At 42.6% G+C, this 18,817-nt stretch overlaps 2 protein-coding genes across 4 annotated transcripts in view; one reads left to right on the forward strand and one right to left on the reverse strand.

Annotated features, from left to right (window-relative positions):
- Nucleotides 1-851: 851 nt before the first annotated feature.
- Nucleotides 852-18,113, reverse strand: slc3a2a (solute carrier family 3 member 2a). 3 transcript variants are annotated; one of them, XM_076289234.1, is made up of 9 exons: nt 17,991-18,113; nt 6,634-6,805; nt 6,340-6,530; nt 5,390-5,563; nt 4,242-4,333; nt 3,990-4,132; nt 3,268-3,577; nt 1,953-2,021; nt 852-1,666 (listed from the first exon to the last, which is right to left on the reverse strand). In XM_076289234.1, exons 1-9 carry the CDS (start codon nt 18,019-18,021, stop codon nt 1,319-1,321), a joined length of 1,530 nt encoding a protein of 509 aa, XP_076145349.1. In that variant the 5' UTR covers nt 18,022-18,113; the 3' UTR covers nt 852-1,318. The 3 variants fall into 3 exon arrangements, with proteins under 3 accessions (XP_076145349.1, XP_076145351.1, XP_076145350.1); XM_076289236.1 differs by lacking the exon at nt 17,991-18,113 and adding an exon at nt 7,120-7,183; XM_076289235.1 differs by lacking the exon at nt 17,991-18,113 and adding an exon at nt 7,120-7,182 and having other exon boundaries at nt 6,634-6,832.
- snx15 (sorting nexin 15) overlaps nt 16,553-18,817 on the forward strand; it is a 6,147-nt gene continuing 3,882 nt past the window's right edge. The window contains exons 1-4 of the mRNA XM_076289237.1: nt 16,553-16,728; nt 17,240-17,275; nt 17,750-17,870; nt 18,797-18,817. The exon at nt 18,797-18,817 is cut by the window's right edge and continues 95 nt beyond it. Of these exons, the coding sequence (XP_076145352.1) occupies nt 16,630-16,728; nt 17,240-17,275; nt 17,750-17,870; nt 18,797-18,817 (277 nt within the window). The 5' untranslated portion in view covers nt 16,553-16,629. The remainder of the gene's footprint in view (nt 16,729-17,239; nt 17,276-17,749; nt 17,871-18,796) is intronic.

The following is an 18,817-nucleotide window of genomic DNA, read 5'->3' on the forward strand; positions in this document are numbered from 1 at the left end:
TTGGGAAAGTTCACACACACATAACGTTACTCGACACAGGCAACGAGACACGGGAACGGCATGGGTAGGCGGAGATCGACGATCTGAAACACACGTGGTAAACACACATGTGCCAGAACTACGGGTCTAGCCTACATACAGTATGTGTATCATGTGATTTCACAGTTCAACAATTGTGCTATTAAAATGACCTTCCTATGGGTTCCTATAGGTTTTTCCATTATACTGTGAACCAAAATCTGACATCCCATTGAATAAAAACTAAATTCTTACATTATTAACTTTAGAATGAAAAGGGTGCTTAATACATTAAACAGATGAATAGTTAAGCATAATATTCACTTCAATTAGTGGCTTTTCATATTCTCTATTGCTCCTAGATGCATCAGAATGCTTTCTACTCTATCACAAGCATTTTGCATTAAACTATTTACATAACATGGAAGATGCACATTTCCATAATTCCAGTAGTTCAGATGCGCAACTGTGTCAACTCTTGGTTTGAACACAAAATATTCTGAAGGTTTTATAGTAGGAAAGGTTTGAATCTGATATGCGTGTATGTGTGTGTGTGTTGGCGTATGACACACTTTAACCCACCTGTATACTGTAGCTCAGCTCTTCTCTTCCGGTTCTGGAGGGGATGAGAGATAACGGCACATGGCATTAAGCCAGTACCACACACACACACACACACACACACGCACTTATCTCTGTAGGCCCAAAAACGTACTGAACACATGCACAGAGAAACACATATAATGTACACACACGACAAAATCAACAGGATATTAGTGACAAACAATGACAGGAAAACAAGGTGAAAAAAACAACAACAGCGGTATTTTGTGTCAGTGAGGGTGTTTTTATTTCCTCTGGTTCAGCCTGATGACACATAGGCCTTTTCCTGCTAACTTTGTATCAAGGCAAAGTTGAAAGCACAGAGCAGTAAAAAACAAAGTCTGCCGTTCACATTGCCTCACTTTCCCCTTCTATCGTAACTTTTTTTCTTTCTTAAAGGCGGTTAAAATAAGTCGGTTTTGAAATTTAAAAATGACATTTTCGTAGCACTTTCAAACAAATGCTCAAACTCAAACAAATGCTCACCCTCTCAGGAGATATTTCTGAAATTGAACAGGCCCAATGCAGATATGGCTAATAATTGTTCTGTAGATGCTCACTCTTGTATGTGTAAAAGATCCTGTTTGTAGATACCTTTAACTTTTTCAGAATCTACTTGCCCAGTGTGCCCGTGTGTCTCACACAGTTCTAAGCTGCATCTACGTGTGTCTGTCTACATGTGCTCGTCTCCTGGACTCTACGCTGAGAACGGGTAGGACAGCAGCAGAGCCTGCCCGGGCCCGAGCTCCAGAGCGTCCAGGTCCACCATGGTGTCCTGTGCGTGCCGTTCCAGGTCAGTGCTGTATCGGACCTGGACCTGCGCGGGCAGCTCCGGATGGGTGAGCTGAAGCGTGACGGCGGCCGAGCCCCAGTTGAGCGCGGTCAGGAAGCGCTCGCTCTGGTCCCAGACGCGCACGTACGCCAGGGAGGTGGTGGCGTTGTGCAGGCCCACGTAGTCGCCGTGGGCCAGCGAGCGCTCCTTACCGCGCAGGTCGCTCAGCGCCCGGAACCAGTCCCGCCGAGACTTCAGCTCTGCTCTTAGCTCCTACAGGTGTGAAAGAAAGAAAGAAACAAAGAAAGAATGAAAGAAAGAATGAAAGAAAGAAAGTGAGCCAGTTACAGAGAAGTGGTTTTCAATATCAGGCCGTAATAGACAGAGAGAGAAAGCAGAAAAGAAAAGAAAGTGAGAGAGAGAGAGAGAGAAAGAGTGCAAATACGAAGTTAGAAATGTGGTAACAGTGAAAAATGTAACAATCACTAATATTACAGTATTTCAAAATGTGAGTGACAGCAGTTTCTGGTTACTAAGGTGACAAGTACACTTAAAGCACCTTTGCTGTAGTATTTGTTTCATCTTCAGGTCCCTCATAGTCCCACACCATGGCAGGATAAATGGACTCCTAGAGAAAGAACATCACAAAGATAGTGATTTGTAAAAGTGTTCTGTTGTCAATTGAAGACAAAGACTGCAACAGAGCATACACTTTCACGTCACTCATAAACCTCTCGACTTCATGTTTTCGTTTTCGCCCACAACATAATTTCTCACCGTTCATCTCACACACACACCCCCCCCCCCAAGCCCCCCACACCATCCCCCTGCCTCGCTTCTCTCCCACATCATACATCACTCAGTTTCACTCAGCCCATCTCTCTCCGTCTGCCTGTAACAACCTTCCCCTCTCTGTCTTTTCTTTTCATCCCCTCTTCTCACATCACCTCCTCAAGGTCAATCGTGTCACTGTAGTTGAATAGAAGTGTGATGCGTGATGTGTGATGCCTCTCTCCTCTCCCCCTCTCAGTTCATCTTGCCTCTCCTCACCTAATCCTCAGGGCCAATCTCATCTCTAGTTGAACACAGATAGGCCTCTCCTCTCCACACTCCTTGATATCCTTTTCATGCCCCCACCTCTCTCTTTCTCTCCCCTCTGTTCATCTCACCTCTCCTTTCCTAGGCTTTGAAGTCATTGTAGTTCAACACAGATGTACCACTGCACAACTCCCCCCCCCCCCCAACTCCTAATCTGGTCCTCGAGGTCCCTAATCCTGACTGTAGAAGACAGGCGTGCCTCTCCACATGCCCCCTCTCATCCCCTGCTCTCTCTTTCTCTCTCTCTCTTTCCCCTCTGCCCCCCCCACCCCCCCCAACAGGACGTTTTGAATTTGCCTAAACATTTTCCTTCGGTTCTTCTATTGAAAACATGTTTACGTGCCTTTATCAGTTCTTCAGATTGAACGTAGATATATGTGCCACACTGGTGTTGCACGAGGTTGCATGAGAGTTCATAAACACACAAACGCTGTCATCTATGATGAGCCTGTTTCAAATCAGCATCAGAGATGGTATATTAAGGATCTTTGTCAGCACTTTCCCTCCATCGACTGCACAGATTCAGTCACTTAAGGAACGTTTAATGACACGTACCTCGGCTGCCAAATGGAACAATGAAAAATGTTCTTTTGTTGAATTAGATTTTATTTCTTTCTTTGTGATTGTGATTGGTTGCATTCCTAAGGCCCACAATTTATTACCTTATAAGCTCACACACTCTTAAATTAAATGTGTTGTTTTTAACACATCTCTACATGTCCAGAGAGGGACAACGCAGTTCGTTTTAAGAGTGCACACTCGTCTCCACCCCTCACCTGGTCCTCGAGTCCGATCTCGTCGCCGTAGTTGAACACGGGCGTGCCGGGCAGCGTGAACAGGAGGAGCTGGTAGAGGCGCAGCAGCTTTGGCGTGACCAGCGAGGCCAGGTGACCCTTGGTGGGCCGGCTCAGGCACCAGCCCTGGCTGGTCTGCAGGTGGCTGGTATAGAGCTGCTCGATGGTGGAGGCCCAGGACTGGCCGCTGGCCGCAGGGTCCAGCTCGGGCAGCAGCAGGTTCATGCCCGTGCTGTTAAGCAACTCCACCGCGTCGGATATCGAGAGTCTGTCCGCCACACCTATCAGAGCTCTAACAGGGTGACGAGATAGGAAAGTGAGAGAAAGGCAGGAAGAGCAAAAGAAGAAAGGTTTTAACACTGTCTCGTATGAGAAATACACTTACATTACACTACTTATTCTGAATTCTGAATATTCAGTCACATGTAGCACTACTACTGTGTGACCAGCAGAGGTCGCTGTTGACTGTTAATCTCCATTTTATCGAATACACTTCATCTCCATTAGCAACTTTTTTTTTACTAAAGGCAAGTGGGGCGCCTGTAGCAGGGAAAAAAACTGCTACTGAGACAAAAAAACTGGATATTTGACTCTGTCATTTATGTTCATAGAACGTTCCCTGTCAGAAAGGCTGAAGGTCAAGGTGTGGTTCTTTCATGCAAGCCAGGAGGCTCGGAACACAGAGACAAGAACACTAGGCCTACCTTTTCTTGGCCCCTTCCACCTCCTCCACCTGCAGAGTAGCCAACAGTGGAGTCCACCGGTCAGGGCTGACGGGGTAAACCCGATCCAGCGAGTACAGCAGGACGCCATCCAGCCCTTTATCCGCCCAGAACTCCAAGGCCTCCTGCAGCACAAACACACTGGTCAGAAGATGAAGTGACGCTACAGTCTTGACCTATAGCCTGGACTAGCATCTTGTCCTCTGGCTTCACTTTCTGATGTCTATAACTGACCTTGAGTCTCAGGGCCATGTTGCTAAATCCGCTGAACCATTCATTGGCGGCACTTTCGTAGTTAGGTGTCAAGTCCAAAACAATGGAAATACCTGGATCAAAAGAAATGCAACAACATAAATAACGTTGAAATGAATTATAAAGATACGAAGATGGGATGTTTGTTTGTTTGTTTAATTTAAGGCCATTTCCGCAACTAAGGCTATTTAATGGCCAGAGCACTGTGTGTTACAGAAACTTAAATATGTTTTTTAAAATCTATGCTAATAAGATATTCTAAAACCTTCAAAGGTGGGACCTTACTAAAAACATCAGCTATAGAATTTTGATGATAAAATTGTTGTCTTTTGGTTCTCAAGGCAGGGCAACAGATCAAAATATGTCTCACTGACAGAGGCATTTTGCAAAATTGGCATAATGGAGAATCTATGAATCTATGAAAGCTATGAGTGAGTCTTGAATGTCCTATACGGCATCTGGTATAGACTATTTGATCGTGTCTGGATTGAAAAGAAAAAATAGTCTCTTCCTTACAGTAGGATGGATTTCATATAGCTTATTGTTGGTACATTGGTCCCATTCAGATTGCCACTTATCTGTGATGTAAGAGTTCAATATAGGTTTAAGGTCTGGGGCACGGATTTGACATTCTGTGACTTCTTCATTGAGGGCTTGCTTAGCCGCACTGTCCGCTTTCTCATTTCCTCTCAGACCAACATGGCCTGGGACCCAGCAAGAAACTACATTCAAGTTCTGTTTCTTTAGTCTTTCTAGTTTACGAAGATGGGATAAATGATAAGAAAAGAATGATGAAAATGAAATTATATATGGCATCATGTCAGTGTCAGTCAATGTGTTTTAAACATGGGATTATATTTCCATTTTAAAAAGGGACAATATTGATTGGCAGAACCACCATTCTAATCTCAGGTTACTGCCCACAGACTAGACCCAGGCTAATATGCCATGTCACCTCTACACCACTGACTGAAAGGTCTTGTCATATACAGTACATATTACATACAAGGTCGTTGTCCTTGTATTTGAGTATCCATTTTCTGTGGAGAAAGCAATAGCTCCCAAACTTTGTACATATGCCAGTGTGTGTGCGTGCGTGCGTGCGTGTGTGTGTATGTGTGTGTGCTCACCCTTCTTGTGAGCACGTTCCATCAGACTGACCAACTGCTCCATAGACCCGGCGTGGGGGTCAATGGCCTTCAGGTTCACCGTAGGTTCCTGGTTGACCTGAACAGTGTGGAGAGGACCGAGGATCAAGCCCTTGACCTTCAGCTGATTCAGCAGATCCAACTTCTCCTCCACTCCTGAGAGAACACATGGGAGAGAAGGAAGTGAGAGGACAAAAAGAGAAGAGGAAAAAGAGAAGAGAGGGTAGAGATTGTGTGAGGGAGGAGAGACAAAGAGGACACAAGGAACGAGAGAGAGAGAGAGAGAGAGAGAGAGAGAGAGAGAGAGTGAACAATACATCAGCCAATTATTTTCAATCATTAAACCAGGTTAATGGCAAGGTTCCCAAGGACAAATCAGTATTCAGTCACAAAATGGCATTCAGAGCATTTAGTTCCAGCTTCCAATCAGCCATGAACCAATGACTAATACCCCCTACACACATACACACACAGACTGTGGTGTGGTGCTGAAATAAGGGAGGAGATGAGCACCAGAGGTCAGCTGTCCACATGGTATGCAGAGCAGGAGGTAGTCACAAGACAGGCTTGAAGCGCTGACCAGCCACCCAGCATACTGGCTGGCACACACATAGACATGCTCAGTAGAGCGTTGTGCACTTCCCTTTTGCAGTTAGGGAGTATCATTCACTACCCTTCAAATCTGACAAGGGAAATGCTATGGTGTACTGTGAAATGACACAATGTATAGGCCTACTGTCCCAAAGCTGGTCATTTAATTTAAGTCTGGTTTTAATTTCAAAACCTGTCACTATGGACATAACCTCTTAAAGAGTCTGTAGAAGTGTCAAAAGCAGTTTACAGATATATTTTAATACCATTTCCTCCAGCCCTGTCCATTAGAATATGGTTGAACATTCTGGAAAATTCAGACATGATAAAAAGGCACCAACCTGCCAGGCCCTTGTCGCCAGCAAAGGCCTCTAAATCTCTGATCTGGTACAAAGGCCCTTTATTCCACCAGTTCATCTCGGGCAGAGGCTTGCAGCGTGGGGCCTGGATAATGATCACGATAGCCCCAGCCAACATGCCCACCCAGCCGAGCCAGAACAAAACCAGCAAGAGCCAGCGAGTCCGGACCCATCTATTTCGGGGAGAGAAAAAAAAATGTCAGGGTTTTGTTGCGTTTTCACAAGACACTGTGATGTAAATTTTATTTCTGCTTTAATTTGGCTGCTTTGACCCACCCTGCGGTGCCTGCAACTCGCATAAGTTCTTCTTTTGACAGGCCGGTGAATTTCACCTCTGAGTCCTCTGGGACCTTCACCTTCACGGAGCCGTTTTTCTCGCCCGAACCATCTCCGGTCATCGGCTGCTTCTCGTCCAACTCGTTGAGCTCCACTTCCTTCATCTCGACTTCTTTACTCATGGTAAAAAAAAAACCCGCTAAATAATGAAAGCTGATTTAATTTTCGGACAATGCAAAGAAGTCACATTGCATCCCTCTTAATTTTCACCAAAACCTAGCTATAGCAACTGATAAATAGGCTATAACAGACCAGATCAGATGGTAACGTTAAGTAGCCTATGCATCAGTTTATCCATCACTTTGTAGGCTATCACCCTACTTAGGCAGGCTACATTAACCACAACGCTTATCCCTATAGGCTCGTTAATGTAAAGAAAGTATTGACAACTCAGGAAAAAAAACAAAATGCAAATTTTCTGCTCACCTTTTTAAAATTTGAAAATTTGAAGATAGGGTCCCGTGGCGACCGTACGTTCCCTGAGCGTTAGTCCTCTACTGCGACCACAAGGTGAAACAACTGTCCAATTTATAAACTTCCAACACACGTACACTCACGCTCCGCCTACTGCAAAATAGGGGAACATTATGATAACTAGCACTTCGCACTCTTGGCACTTCTGATAAGACTGGATAACTGTACACGCATAGAGTGTTGGAGAATTATTCTTTTTTTTTGTTATAAAAAACTGCGTCGGCAGCTAAGCTCACGCATATAGACGGCTATGCAGCATGCTTCAGATGGGTTCGACCTCTCTGCGGGTCCCTCCACCCCGGTTTGTTCTCATGAAGAGTTCAGGAATGTCTCAAACAAGCAAAATGCTTGAAACGAGCATGTTTCAAACTGATACTGAAGTGAGAAAAATATCAAGTCAGTGTTGAAAGGGTAGGCTATATGAGCCTCAGTCTATCGAATTGAGCACATCTTAAAACTGAACAGTATGGAGTGGTGAAAAGCTTTTATGATTATTTATGTGCTTTCAAACACAGCTCAGACCTACTTTATGTAACCAGTCATAAAATGCTTTTAAACCAAAGTTCAAGAACATCATATCCTGAATCAGCTAACTGTCTTCATGAGATAACCTTATCAACATTTGACAGTACATAACCTTTAACACAAGCACTGTAGTTATATGCATCCAGAATGTGATTGGATGGGCCTGTCCTGTCCAAAAAGGCCTTTACAATAGGCTCATGCAATTGCCTGTTTAATATGAACATTTGCCACAAAAAATCCCTGTTTTCATAATGAAAAATTGCCTATAGAAGAATTGTTAAGTTCAGAATTTGATCAGAGATGTAGACAACTAGCCTTTTTCTTGTAAACAAAATCAACTTAAGCACACTCAGGTTGAGATGACTATATGTCACTGTTGCTCATCTGTCCATCCTTGTATTTAGCCCGCCCATACAATGTGATGGGCCTGAACACATCTTGACTGCATGTATATATAGACTTCTTAATAGACCAAAAGACTTATGGGGACCAAAGTTTCCCAAACTCAAAGTTTGTGGGCGGGTAAATTCAGGCTTCTCCAGGCTAGTGGAACAGCATGATCTCTTTCATAAACTCAAGATTAAATCATTATAAATTAAGTCAACCATTCACTGAAAAGAAGTTAGACAAGGTGTTCTGCAGGTATATGCTAGGAGTTCCAGAGAAACCTGGCAGCCTGTTTCAAATAAGCCTGCAGTGCTCTGTGCCAGATTTCCAAAACGACCTCCTGAGCTACCATTTGGTTGAAAACACTCACCATTCATTTAGCTGTTTGAGTTCAGATTGCAACAAAGTTAATCATAAAGGCGAAAGCAGTGCTTGATGACTTTATATACTCACCAAAATAGCAACATACAGATGTTTTTTCCAGTTGTTTCCTGCATATCTGTTTAGAAACATATAATTCTGAATGGTCTGAAACAAAATGGCTTCCAGGCATCCTGCTACTGTACAACATTTATTGTGAGCCTCTTGGCACTCCAGCTGTATCCATAAAACACCACCTGCACACTGTTTATGCTCTCAGCTTGAGCAGAGTGGAGGATATCTGAAGAATATCTCCCTCACAACACACACACTCACACACACACTCACCCACTGTGACTGAAGCAGGAGAGAGAGAGAGACAGACAGACAGAGAGAGAAAGAGCCCTGCAAAAACTTCTGGGAGATAGCAGCATCTTCACTATTAATGGCCAACACCCAACAAACTCGTTTTGTTTCCTCCGTGTACAGTGAAACACTCACTCTCACAAACACACAGCTACACTCTTAAGCTTGATTTATAGTTCTCAAACACAACAGCTCTAATCCTCGAAATGGCCAGATGTAGTCTCTCACTCTATATAGTTGGTTTGTCAGTTTGCATGCTATAAGCAGTGTGCACTGCATGCATTTTGTGTCTGTTTAAATCTAGTTTATGTGTTAAGGAAGCACCTTAACTTGAACAACCATTCTCTCTCTCTCTGTTTTTCACTCAGTCTGACTCTCCATCACACTCTCTCTCACACACACACACACACACACATGACCTCTAACCGACTTCCCCCACTTGGCCAAAAGTGAGCAGCAGCAACCGTAACCATCCAGCTTATGAGGAAAAGTCTCTGAGCCGAAGTAGTCCATCCAATCTATTTTTCATCCCCACAGTGCAGCGGGGGGTTGTTGGGTTTACGTGGAGAGCAGAGCATGCTAAAGGGGTGGTGGGGGATGATCCGCCTCCGTGAACTCGTGTTCAAAGACCACCACATGTATAAAAAAAAACAAATCACAGAAACAACAAACACTGAAGCAAAGTGGGGGTTAGGAAATATGTCTTTGTGAGAGAGTTTCCGTTCTTTATCTGCAAAGGGGTTTTCATGTTGCCAATGCCCTTTGATGTCACTATTGCTATTTTGAGTCTAATGATTCAAAAACATTTCATTCTTTTCAAGGTGCAGTTCAGAATATGCTTAATCCACCACATTTCTGTCTCTTAAAAAACGGCCTGGTTCTGTGAGCGGGAAACAAAAGTGACTAGAACTGAGTCATATATAAGTAATTCCACCCAATTCAAGACTTTTCTTTAGGACAGGGGTCTCCAACCGGTCGCTTGCAAGCACAGGTACAGTTTCCCATCTGTTTCTGAGTAGCTCTCCAAGGTTCAAGGAAAATAATAATAAAATAATAATAAAAGAACTAAATCTGATAACAGTCACTTTGTAAACCTGTTAAATGGGGCCCAGTCTCTAGCCTCACACATTGACCATGAGATACACGCAATTTAGAGATCTCACGCTAAAGTTGTTGCTTTATCACATATGTTATTAATTTGATTATTAAGTAAAGTTGAACTGATGACGGAATCCGTTCATTTTGTACAGCAGGGGTCTCCAATAGGTAGCTCGTAAGCTAGTAGCTCCCACCTGTTTCTGTGTATAAAGGTTCAACGAAAGTGTTCATCTGATAACAGTCACTTGGTAAACCTGTTAAACAGGTATTTTAAGCCTCACGCATTGATTATGACATTATGTAATATACAGTATCTGATCGCTTACTGTCACTCCCATGTCCTTATCCCTTATCTTATAACTTTACCTGTCTAACTGACCATTGCACTTCCAGCATTACAGTTGTAAACTGCACTGTTCTCTTCACAGCGTCCATCTCTCCCCTCTTGCCTCCTGTCCACTCTTGGGTTTAGTCTGTTGTCCTATCCTGGCTGCCCCTTTCAATATTCGTCTCTCATTTCAAGTTGGATCTAGGCAGTGGAGCAGTTGCTTCTTTCTCTTTCTCTCTCCCTCTCACCCTTTCTCTCTCTCTCTCTCTGTCTATCTCACCCTCACACACACACACACACACACTCTCTCTCTCTCTCTCTCTCTGTGCTTCTCTCTCAGGACAGAAACAATGTCGGAGTGTTTTCTCGCGTGACAGAGCACAGAATGTTGGCCCCTGCGGCGACTTCAGTGAGGAGAATTTCAAATAGTCTGAGGGGCACCAGGGCCATGGGGATTACAATTAGTGTCCCTCCATGGGAGACACACCACCCCCAGGCTGCTATTTTAGCATAAAAGGCCCGGAGTAGGGCGGTTTGGTCAAACGTTTAATTCCTAAGTTATTACTTCAGTAGAATTGTTCCTCACAACCCAAATTAAACACAACATATTTCCCCAAAATAGTAATATATATGGAGTACATATACATAAATGTAGTCTCAGAGAGACTGGGTGGCTAGACAAGGAGATTATCATCATATTTGTCACTACTGTTAGTGGGACATCCTTTTCTGTTTTTAAAGTTAAAATGACATCCTCCTGAATTGCTTTAAATACTCTCTCTCTCTCTCTTCTCCAGCTCAGGCACTGTAAATAGGCCTACCTTATGATTCTGCAGGGGTCGAGTTAGCAGAGCAGTTTTGGTCTATATGATCAACTGAGAAAGGTGAATGCTACAGTGAGCTCATGAATTGTTGTTTTATCCCCCCTGCTCGTTTGAGCCACATTTGTGTTTGGAGAGCTCCTCTCACCCCGCTCCTGAAAAGCACATCACTCCCATTCACTATTCTTCCCACGAGCCTACTATAAAGGGGTCCTTGTGTACAGTGTTTGCATGTTAGAGACTGCGGTGCCCTCTATGGCTATTACTGAATACAGCACAATTTGGACAAGGGAGCCAACAATTCCCTATCAACATTAGGGCTGAGGTGCACAGTCATTTTTTTTTTTTTTTTTTGCGATCAAGTTTTTATTTTAATTCAATAAAGCCATAAACCAAAACACAAAAACCATCATATGGCACTCCTTTTGCAAACACACAATATGCCATTTTAGTTAGTCATGCCCTGAACAGTGAACACAAATGGTTATATCAAATCACAGACAGAGGGTTCCACAAGACGGAAGGCCACTGCTGTGCAACGGTCAATCCCAACATACAAATCCACACAAGGGATTTGAATATTGTTTTTTTAATTGTTAATGTTTGGGTAGTATTTTTTCATGCATGTCTTTATGACAATAAATCATCATCATCATTCACTTAAACCTACATTTCTAGAAAAGTATTTCTTGTTAAAGATAGAAAAGAACAGAAACAAACTGGGAACCCCTCTGGAGCCTATTCAATGAAGTGAACAGCATTACTTTTATAACTAGAAAGTTAATATCAAGCTCAAGGTGGGAGAGAGAGTAGTTCAACTTGAACGACCTTTATGACTTTATGATCAAGTTCAAGTAGTTTATTGTCATGTAGGCTACTTAAAAAGGAATTATAAGCAGGCTAATGGAATTGTGTGCTCAAGAGCCAGCTCAACTTTAAAGAATAGCTTATAAGTTTGTGTGTGGGAGGATTGGTATGTGGGTATGGTGTGTGTTGGGGGGTATGGTGCAATGTGAGAGTGTGGGGGTATGTTGTAATGGTGTGTGAGTGTGTGTGTGTGTGTGTGTGTGTCAGGGCCATAGTCACCATAGACATTGAGGGGGACGTGTCCCCCACAATATTCAAATGTGACAAAAATGTCCCCTCCAATTATACGGACATAGAAAGAAAAAGAAAGAAAGAATAAAACGCTATACTACAGGAAAGCAACAAGCACCACCATCTGAAATGGAACCAAACATAAATAACGCACAAATTAGTGACCTTAGTGATGGTTCCAGAGTGGCCTACACCCTTGAGTAGTTTGTCCTGGTGGTTTTCCGTTTTTCTAGAGTGACCTGATTGTGTCCTCTAAGAGAAAACACTGCCTTTTGACTTGTGAACGACAGAGAGAAACGCAATGCAAATTCTACGACGGAGTATTAGGCCCACACATGAAGAAACATTGCATCCATTAGGCCTACAAACAAGCAATGTGAAAGTCTGGGATTGGGGAGAGCACTTTTAATAGTCTAGGCTGAATAAGCAGGAAGTCGAACTTTTAGATGAAAAACACACTTTAATAATAAAATAAATAAATAAACCGCTAATGAAGTTTACTTTTGACCATCGAATTTATCGCCTGTAACTACGTGATAAAATTACGTGACAGGAAAATATTTGGCTGAGCAACGGAGGTAAATATGTTCTATTTTGTCCAAATGATGTCTGTCTTTGCACTCGAACAAAACTGGAATGTTTCATTCGTCCTCCTTTTCAATCTCCCGGTTAGCCTAGCCTACTTTGGTGGGGTCGTTCTCTCAAGTCAAGATGAATTTAATGTCGAGATTAAAGTCAATATGATATGTCAACTTTATTCTCGAGTCGGGTTTAATGTCGTCACGGCAAAAATATTGTTTTTTCTTCATGTGTGGCTGTGGCCCTAATACTCCGTCATAAAATTCACTGTAAAAACATTTGAGGCTAGAAGAACAAATTCCTGGACGATTTTTAAGGTTTCAAAGAGGACATCTAGAAAAAGAACACATGTTCAGCCTAGTTTTTCGTTAGTGGTGTGCGTTATCAAAACCTTCCATTTACTGCACCCTACTGAGGTGAGATAGGGCCAGCCGTAGTCACCATAGACATTGAGGGGGATGTGTCCCCCCCAATATTCAAATATGACCAAAATGGCCCCCCTACGGTGTTCATTTTAGGACATCCTCAGACTCAGGTGTCAGACTCAGAAAAACATCTGTCATCTTCAGACAAAATTGCCTCAGTGTCAGAAAAACCTCTGTCATCTTCAGACAAAACTGCCTCAGCGTCAGAAAAACCAGACTCAGGTGTCAGACTCAGAAAAACATCTGTCATCTTCAGACAAAACTGCCCCCCCAATATACGGACATAGAAACACAATATACGGACATAGAAAAATAAATAAAGAAAAAAAACGCTATATATTACAGGAAACCAACAAGCACCACCATCTGAAATGTAATCAAACATAAATAACGCACAAATTAGTGACCTAGTGATGGTTCCAGAGTAGCCTATATCTACCCCTGAGTGGTTTGACCTGGTGGTTTTCCGTTTTGTTAGTGGCATGCGCTATCAAATTTAGGCCTACTGCACCCTATACGATGAGGTAGGGCTGTCAAGAATATCGCAAAAGCTACCGGTACAATTCCCACAAAACTTGTTGGAAAGGTGTAGCACAGGCTTAGCCTGGCCTTTGCCTGCCTACGTACTTCCGGTCGATTTATTTTCCCTATACAGTACTGCGAAGTCAGAGAGTCTGGTTTCCAGGCTAGCACAGGCTAAGGAAATCCCATACATTTTTGGAGCCGATCAGACTCAAAGGGAACTTTGAAACATTTTCCATATTGTAGCCTATAAATAATGCATTCATATGCTAGTAGTAATGTCAGAAATGACCCTATTTTAGGCCTCTTAAATGGTTGTTGCATCTTGCATAGCCTATTATTTAGATGCACACCCAATCGCGCATCCATGCAGGCAAAACGTAGTCAAATGTGGCGACGGCACGAGTTGGGGAAAAGCGTTTACAATGCACTGGCGGTGATAGCCTACAGTTAATGTGAATCGCGGACAATAAGCAAAGAAAGGAATGTGCACCTCCATTCACCAATTAAACGCTGTAGTAGGCCTAGTGTTTGTACATGTTGGCACAAAACGTCATTTCTGCCAGAAGCCAGCCTATAATGCAGGGGGTAACATGAAGTGAGTCAGACATAAGAGGGGCCTGTCTTTCCTGAATCCTGTCCCTTTCAAACTACTTTAAAATTGTATTAGCCGCCAGCATAATAAAATATAAATTAAAAGACAAAATCGTAGGCCTATTGGCTAGGTCCAATGAGTCTACGCCTTAGTTAAAAAATCATCAGGTGTAAGTAATAAGTCAAAGAACCACTACATTCTGTGTAATATAGAAGTTAACAAAGATACTCTAGTGTGTAATTTCTTTTAAAATATACATTTTGAAGACAAATGGAGTCACCACAGGTCCAGGGATAGATTACTGAATGGGCTTAATGCAGGCCCAAGAGCTCAGGAGGCCCTGAAGCCCAAGTCTCTGCATGAAGTTGCTTCTTCTCCACCCTTCTCTTTTCACAAACCTCACCAGAAGCCATCATTTAAAAAGGTTCATTTTTTTACAAATCTTCCGTGGGGGAATGCCTCAGAGAATGGATCTGTTCCCAGGGGTTCATAATCCATCCATGCCATGTATGTCCGTCAAAAGTTTGGAATACCCTAATTGACTGACTTAACTAACGATTTGTTTGTGATTGTGCCCCCCCGCCCCCCAATGTTGGCATAAGCACAACTTCTGCCACAGCTAAAAAATAATAATACAAATCTAAAAAGTATGCTGTATTGTAGACTAGGCCAAAGTCCTTTTAGGCAAGTCCCTCCACGCGGCGGCCATTTGACAACGCTTTTTGGCCTAGTCAGCATCCATTTCGGCAGAAATGCGTGTGCGCAAGGCTTCACGACACCAATCTTGCTCCAGCGGCGAGATAACAACAGATGATTGGCACGATGTCTTCACAACACACCATATGATTGGCTCAATGTATTCACATCACACCACATGATTGGCTCAATGTATTCACATGTCAACGTTTTGCCGAGGAAGGGGTGGGATATGTGTAGACAACGGCCATATTGGCGTGACAAACTAGCCCCATGCATTTCTATGGAGTATTTTTTGAGTGCTGTGTCTCCACATTAGAAAGTCTCTGACTATATGGCAAGCGATTTTAACATTTACCCACTAGACTGGATATGTATTGCAGATATCTGTAATTCAGTTTTGCCTAGTCAAAACGAACATTTTAGATATCCGCAATTGAATTCTTCCTATCCATAATGGTAATTTCAGATATCCACAAAGACATTCTTTCTAGGACAAATGACGCCATTTGTCATTTCTATGGGGTTTATCATTACGGATATCTACAATTCAGTTGCAGATATCCACTATGTGAATTACGGATATCTGCAATTGAATTGTAGATATCTGTAATTCCAGTTAGAGATATCTACAATTTGATTCTGACTAGTCATAACTCCAGTTGAAGATATCTTTAATTCACTTCAATTCAAGATATTTACATGTTCCTTTTCAGATATCTTGAATTAAGTTTTGACTAGGCGAAATGACATTGTAGATATCTGTAAATGGAATTTTGACTAGTCAAAATGACATTGTAGATATCTCAAACTGGAGTTAGGGATAGTCATAATTTGATTGTAGATATCTATTATCAAGTTATAGATATCTTGAATGAGTTTTGATTAGAGATATCTGAAATTGGAGATATCTATAACTTTCATTCTGCCTAGTCAAAATGTAATTATATCTCGAATTAGAGTTTTGACTAGGCGAAATGACGTTAGAGATTGCTATGCAAATTAGGCCCGCATCCCACTTTAGGCGGGAGAAGAGCGTGTTGTTGTTCAAATCATCAAATCACATAGCACCTGTTAACGGTTAACTTTGTAATTAGCACTAATTAGCACCATGTCAGAGCAGCCAGAGGGCGAAGGAGTTTTTAATCGTCTTTTTAATGCTGCAGCCTATGCAAGACAGGAGCTGGCAGCAAGAATTGATGATTCAATGTTGCTTTGATTTTTTCGATTACAGCCAACATTACAGCCTGCTTATTCTTCTTCCATTCATAGAAATAAGGAAATAGGTCCACTTTTTCTTCGATTATGTTGGGGAGGGGAAATTAGCTGACAGAGAATGTCTAATAAGTAGATGGGCTCTGCTACGGAACTAAAGAGCAACGTCTTGCACAATAAGATAGCAGATAGTCAAACTTAGCGGGTAAATGATAAAATCGCTTGCCATAGCCTACTGACTAGGCCTACTGTATGATTTGCTGCTGCATCTCTTACCCACCTCCACTGCGGTTCGCCGTCTTCTAAAAGGGGCGTGGACAAACAAGATCTGCGCACGCGTTCCTCCAAGCAGGAAGTAGCAGAGAACCCAAACATATGACCAGTGACAGTAAGCGACAAAAGCACGCCTGTGTGTAGTTGCTGAACGCATATCCTTAATAATCAAAGATGTCCAGGAAGGTTAAGGAGGAGTACTATCGGTTCTTTTCCGTGACCGATACACGCACCCACGAGAAAGGACATACGGAATACAAAGTTATGGCGAGGGTCAGTCCTGTAAATTAACGTTAACGTTTACCTAGCTATCAACCTACTGCTAACACAACCGATGCCGTTAGCTATTAACTTGCACATAACTGACGTCTTGACATTATTGGTGTTGCATGACACGTGTGTAAGAGCGAGGGGTTGTCATTCCCAAACAGTCATATCAGGTCCTGTTTCCTTTTAGAATTACCCTGGTGGTCGGATAACTTACTTAACCTTTCAGGCAGGTTCCCATGTTTATGACCCTGGAACCCGGATACAACACTGATAATTGCATTATCTATCTTTCATTTTGCAATAATTTTACATGGTAAATACTAGCCTCACATATAGCCCTAGGTTGAAATCTGAAGTCGGTCTTAATAACGCATTGTTCTCTGGCATGATTTGCTGCACCTCGTGATGCCTGCTCGAAGCCTGCCTTCCCCCATGCTGCTTAGTGGGGGGTGAGTCTGCATCCTTGCACCCAGCAGCAACATTTCTCAAAACTCTTCACCCTCTCTGTTTACAGTTTGTGTCAAAGAGAAGACCTGAAGATGTGAAGGAGGTAAGTTCAAAATGAATGTTTTGTTTTTTTGTGTTTTGTTAACCAAATGAGTACACAGCCCAGCGTACATAGCAGAGTTATACATAATTTAATAAAAGGGTTTCCCTAAAGAAATGCAAAACTGCTGTCAACACGTTTCACCAGTTTGGCAACCTGAGTAGGCCTACATTTACTTTACCGTTCTTATATCTTTCATATCAGTTTATGTTGAGAGAGGTTTTGAATACCACAAAAATTATATCTGATATTGATATTGTATGATACGTCTGAAAAGTGTGTGAAAGGCACCGATATGGCGATTTGTTCCAGAAATATTAAAAAAAGAGACACTTCCTTTTCTGGACTGTTAAAAGTTTCCATAAAATATGATATCTTGAATGAATCTTTAATAACCTGTTCTTCTGAATATATATAGGCCTACTGATGGTGATGATGAATTGAGAAGAACTGGTGTGCCGTTGTTTTGATTGACAGGTGGTGGTGTGGCGTAGGTACTCAGAACTGAAGAAGCTGCACGGGGAGCTAGCCTACACCCATAGGAACCTTTTCCGACGGCAAGAGGAGTTTCCCCCCTTCCCCCGTGCACAAGTTTTTGGTACGTCCCACCAGATGTCTCAGAGAACTGTAACGTGTGTAGAATGTTGAAATGAAAACCTGTTGACTTCAATGTCAGATTCAAACATGTAATGAAGTATAAGAGGATGCTCGAGCTCACCTGTTTTAGAGAGAAACCAAGGATAATACATCTTTTTGATGGTGGTCCCTCAGTATTTCTCTTTAAACTACTTTTTTGAAGTTCAGCAGATAGTAATCCACCGCTGTTGGCCGGTATTCAGTCCTCAATTTTCCTCCTCCTTATTGGCTTCCATTTGTTCCAGAGGTTTCAAAACAATATGTACACTGTACACATGGTGCAGATGGGTCACATGGGCCTGTATGTGCGCTGTTGGCTGCAGCATGTTTTCATAGCAACCTGAAGGACAAATTGCCATTACTGCTCCATAGTATACAGTGGTTCCTTAATGTATACAGAAACACTTTTGTTGGCACAGGGGGAATGTCATGCACTTTGGAGCCGGTTATGTTTAAACTGCTGATGCCTTTAGAACTGTGCTTCAGGAATGGCTATGAAAGAAATGGAAGACAATGGAGAGAGGCGATGAAAAGTCTGAGATAATCGCTAGACCCATAGCTTAGCTTACTGTGTTCCACCATTCCAGAGACAAGCAGCAATAATGACCTGCATGCATGGAACTTATGTTTCTATAGACCCTTTCAAGAGAGTTCCATTATCAGCATCATAATTGGCCCCACAAGACTTCCTTTTTATCATTCCATATGTTATCTTAATGCAGAGGAAGTAGATTGGGGCCCAAATAGAATGTTCAAGCATTGTTTTTGTTTACCTTGTTGAATAAGAAAGGGTCCATAGAACTAGCTGACTGACCTTGCCGCCTCCTCTCTCCTTCTCTTTCTACCTCTCTCTCTACCTCTCTCTCTACCTCTCTCTCCGTCTCTCAGGGCGGTTTGATGAAGCGGTCA

The sequence above is a fragment of the Alosa pseudoharengus genome, unplaced genomic scaffold, assembly GCF_046254945.1.
Source record: "Alosa pseudoharengus isolate Yale_2024_CS ecotype anadromous, Long Island Sound unplaced genomic scaffold, YU_APseudo_1.1 YU_APseudo_1.1_scf_17, whole genome shotgun sequence".
NCBI lineage: Eukaryota > Metazoa > Chordata > Actinopteri > Clupeiformes > Clupeidae > Alosa > Alosa pseudoharengus.

Bases quoted from the DNA above. Each gene is read 5' to 3' on its own strand.
- slc3a2a (XM_076289234.1), bottom strand. From the start codon at position 18,021: ATGTATTATCCTTGGTTTCTCTCTAAAACAG. The intron at 5,564-6,339 runs GTTGGTGCCTTT...GTGTTCTCTCAG, and splicing joins TGGCGACAAGGGCCTGGCAG to GAGTGGAGGAGAAGTTGGAT. The intron at 1,667-1,952 runs GTGCTTTAAGTG...TCACACCTGTAG, and splicing joins AAACAAATACTACAGCAAAG to GAGCTAAGAGCAGAGCTGAA.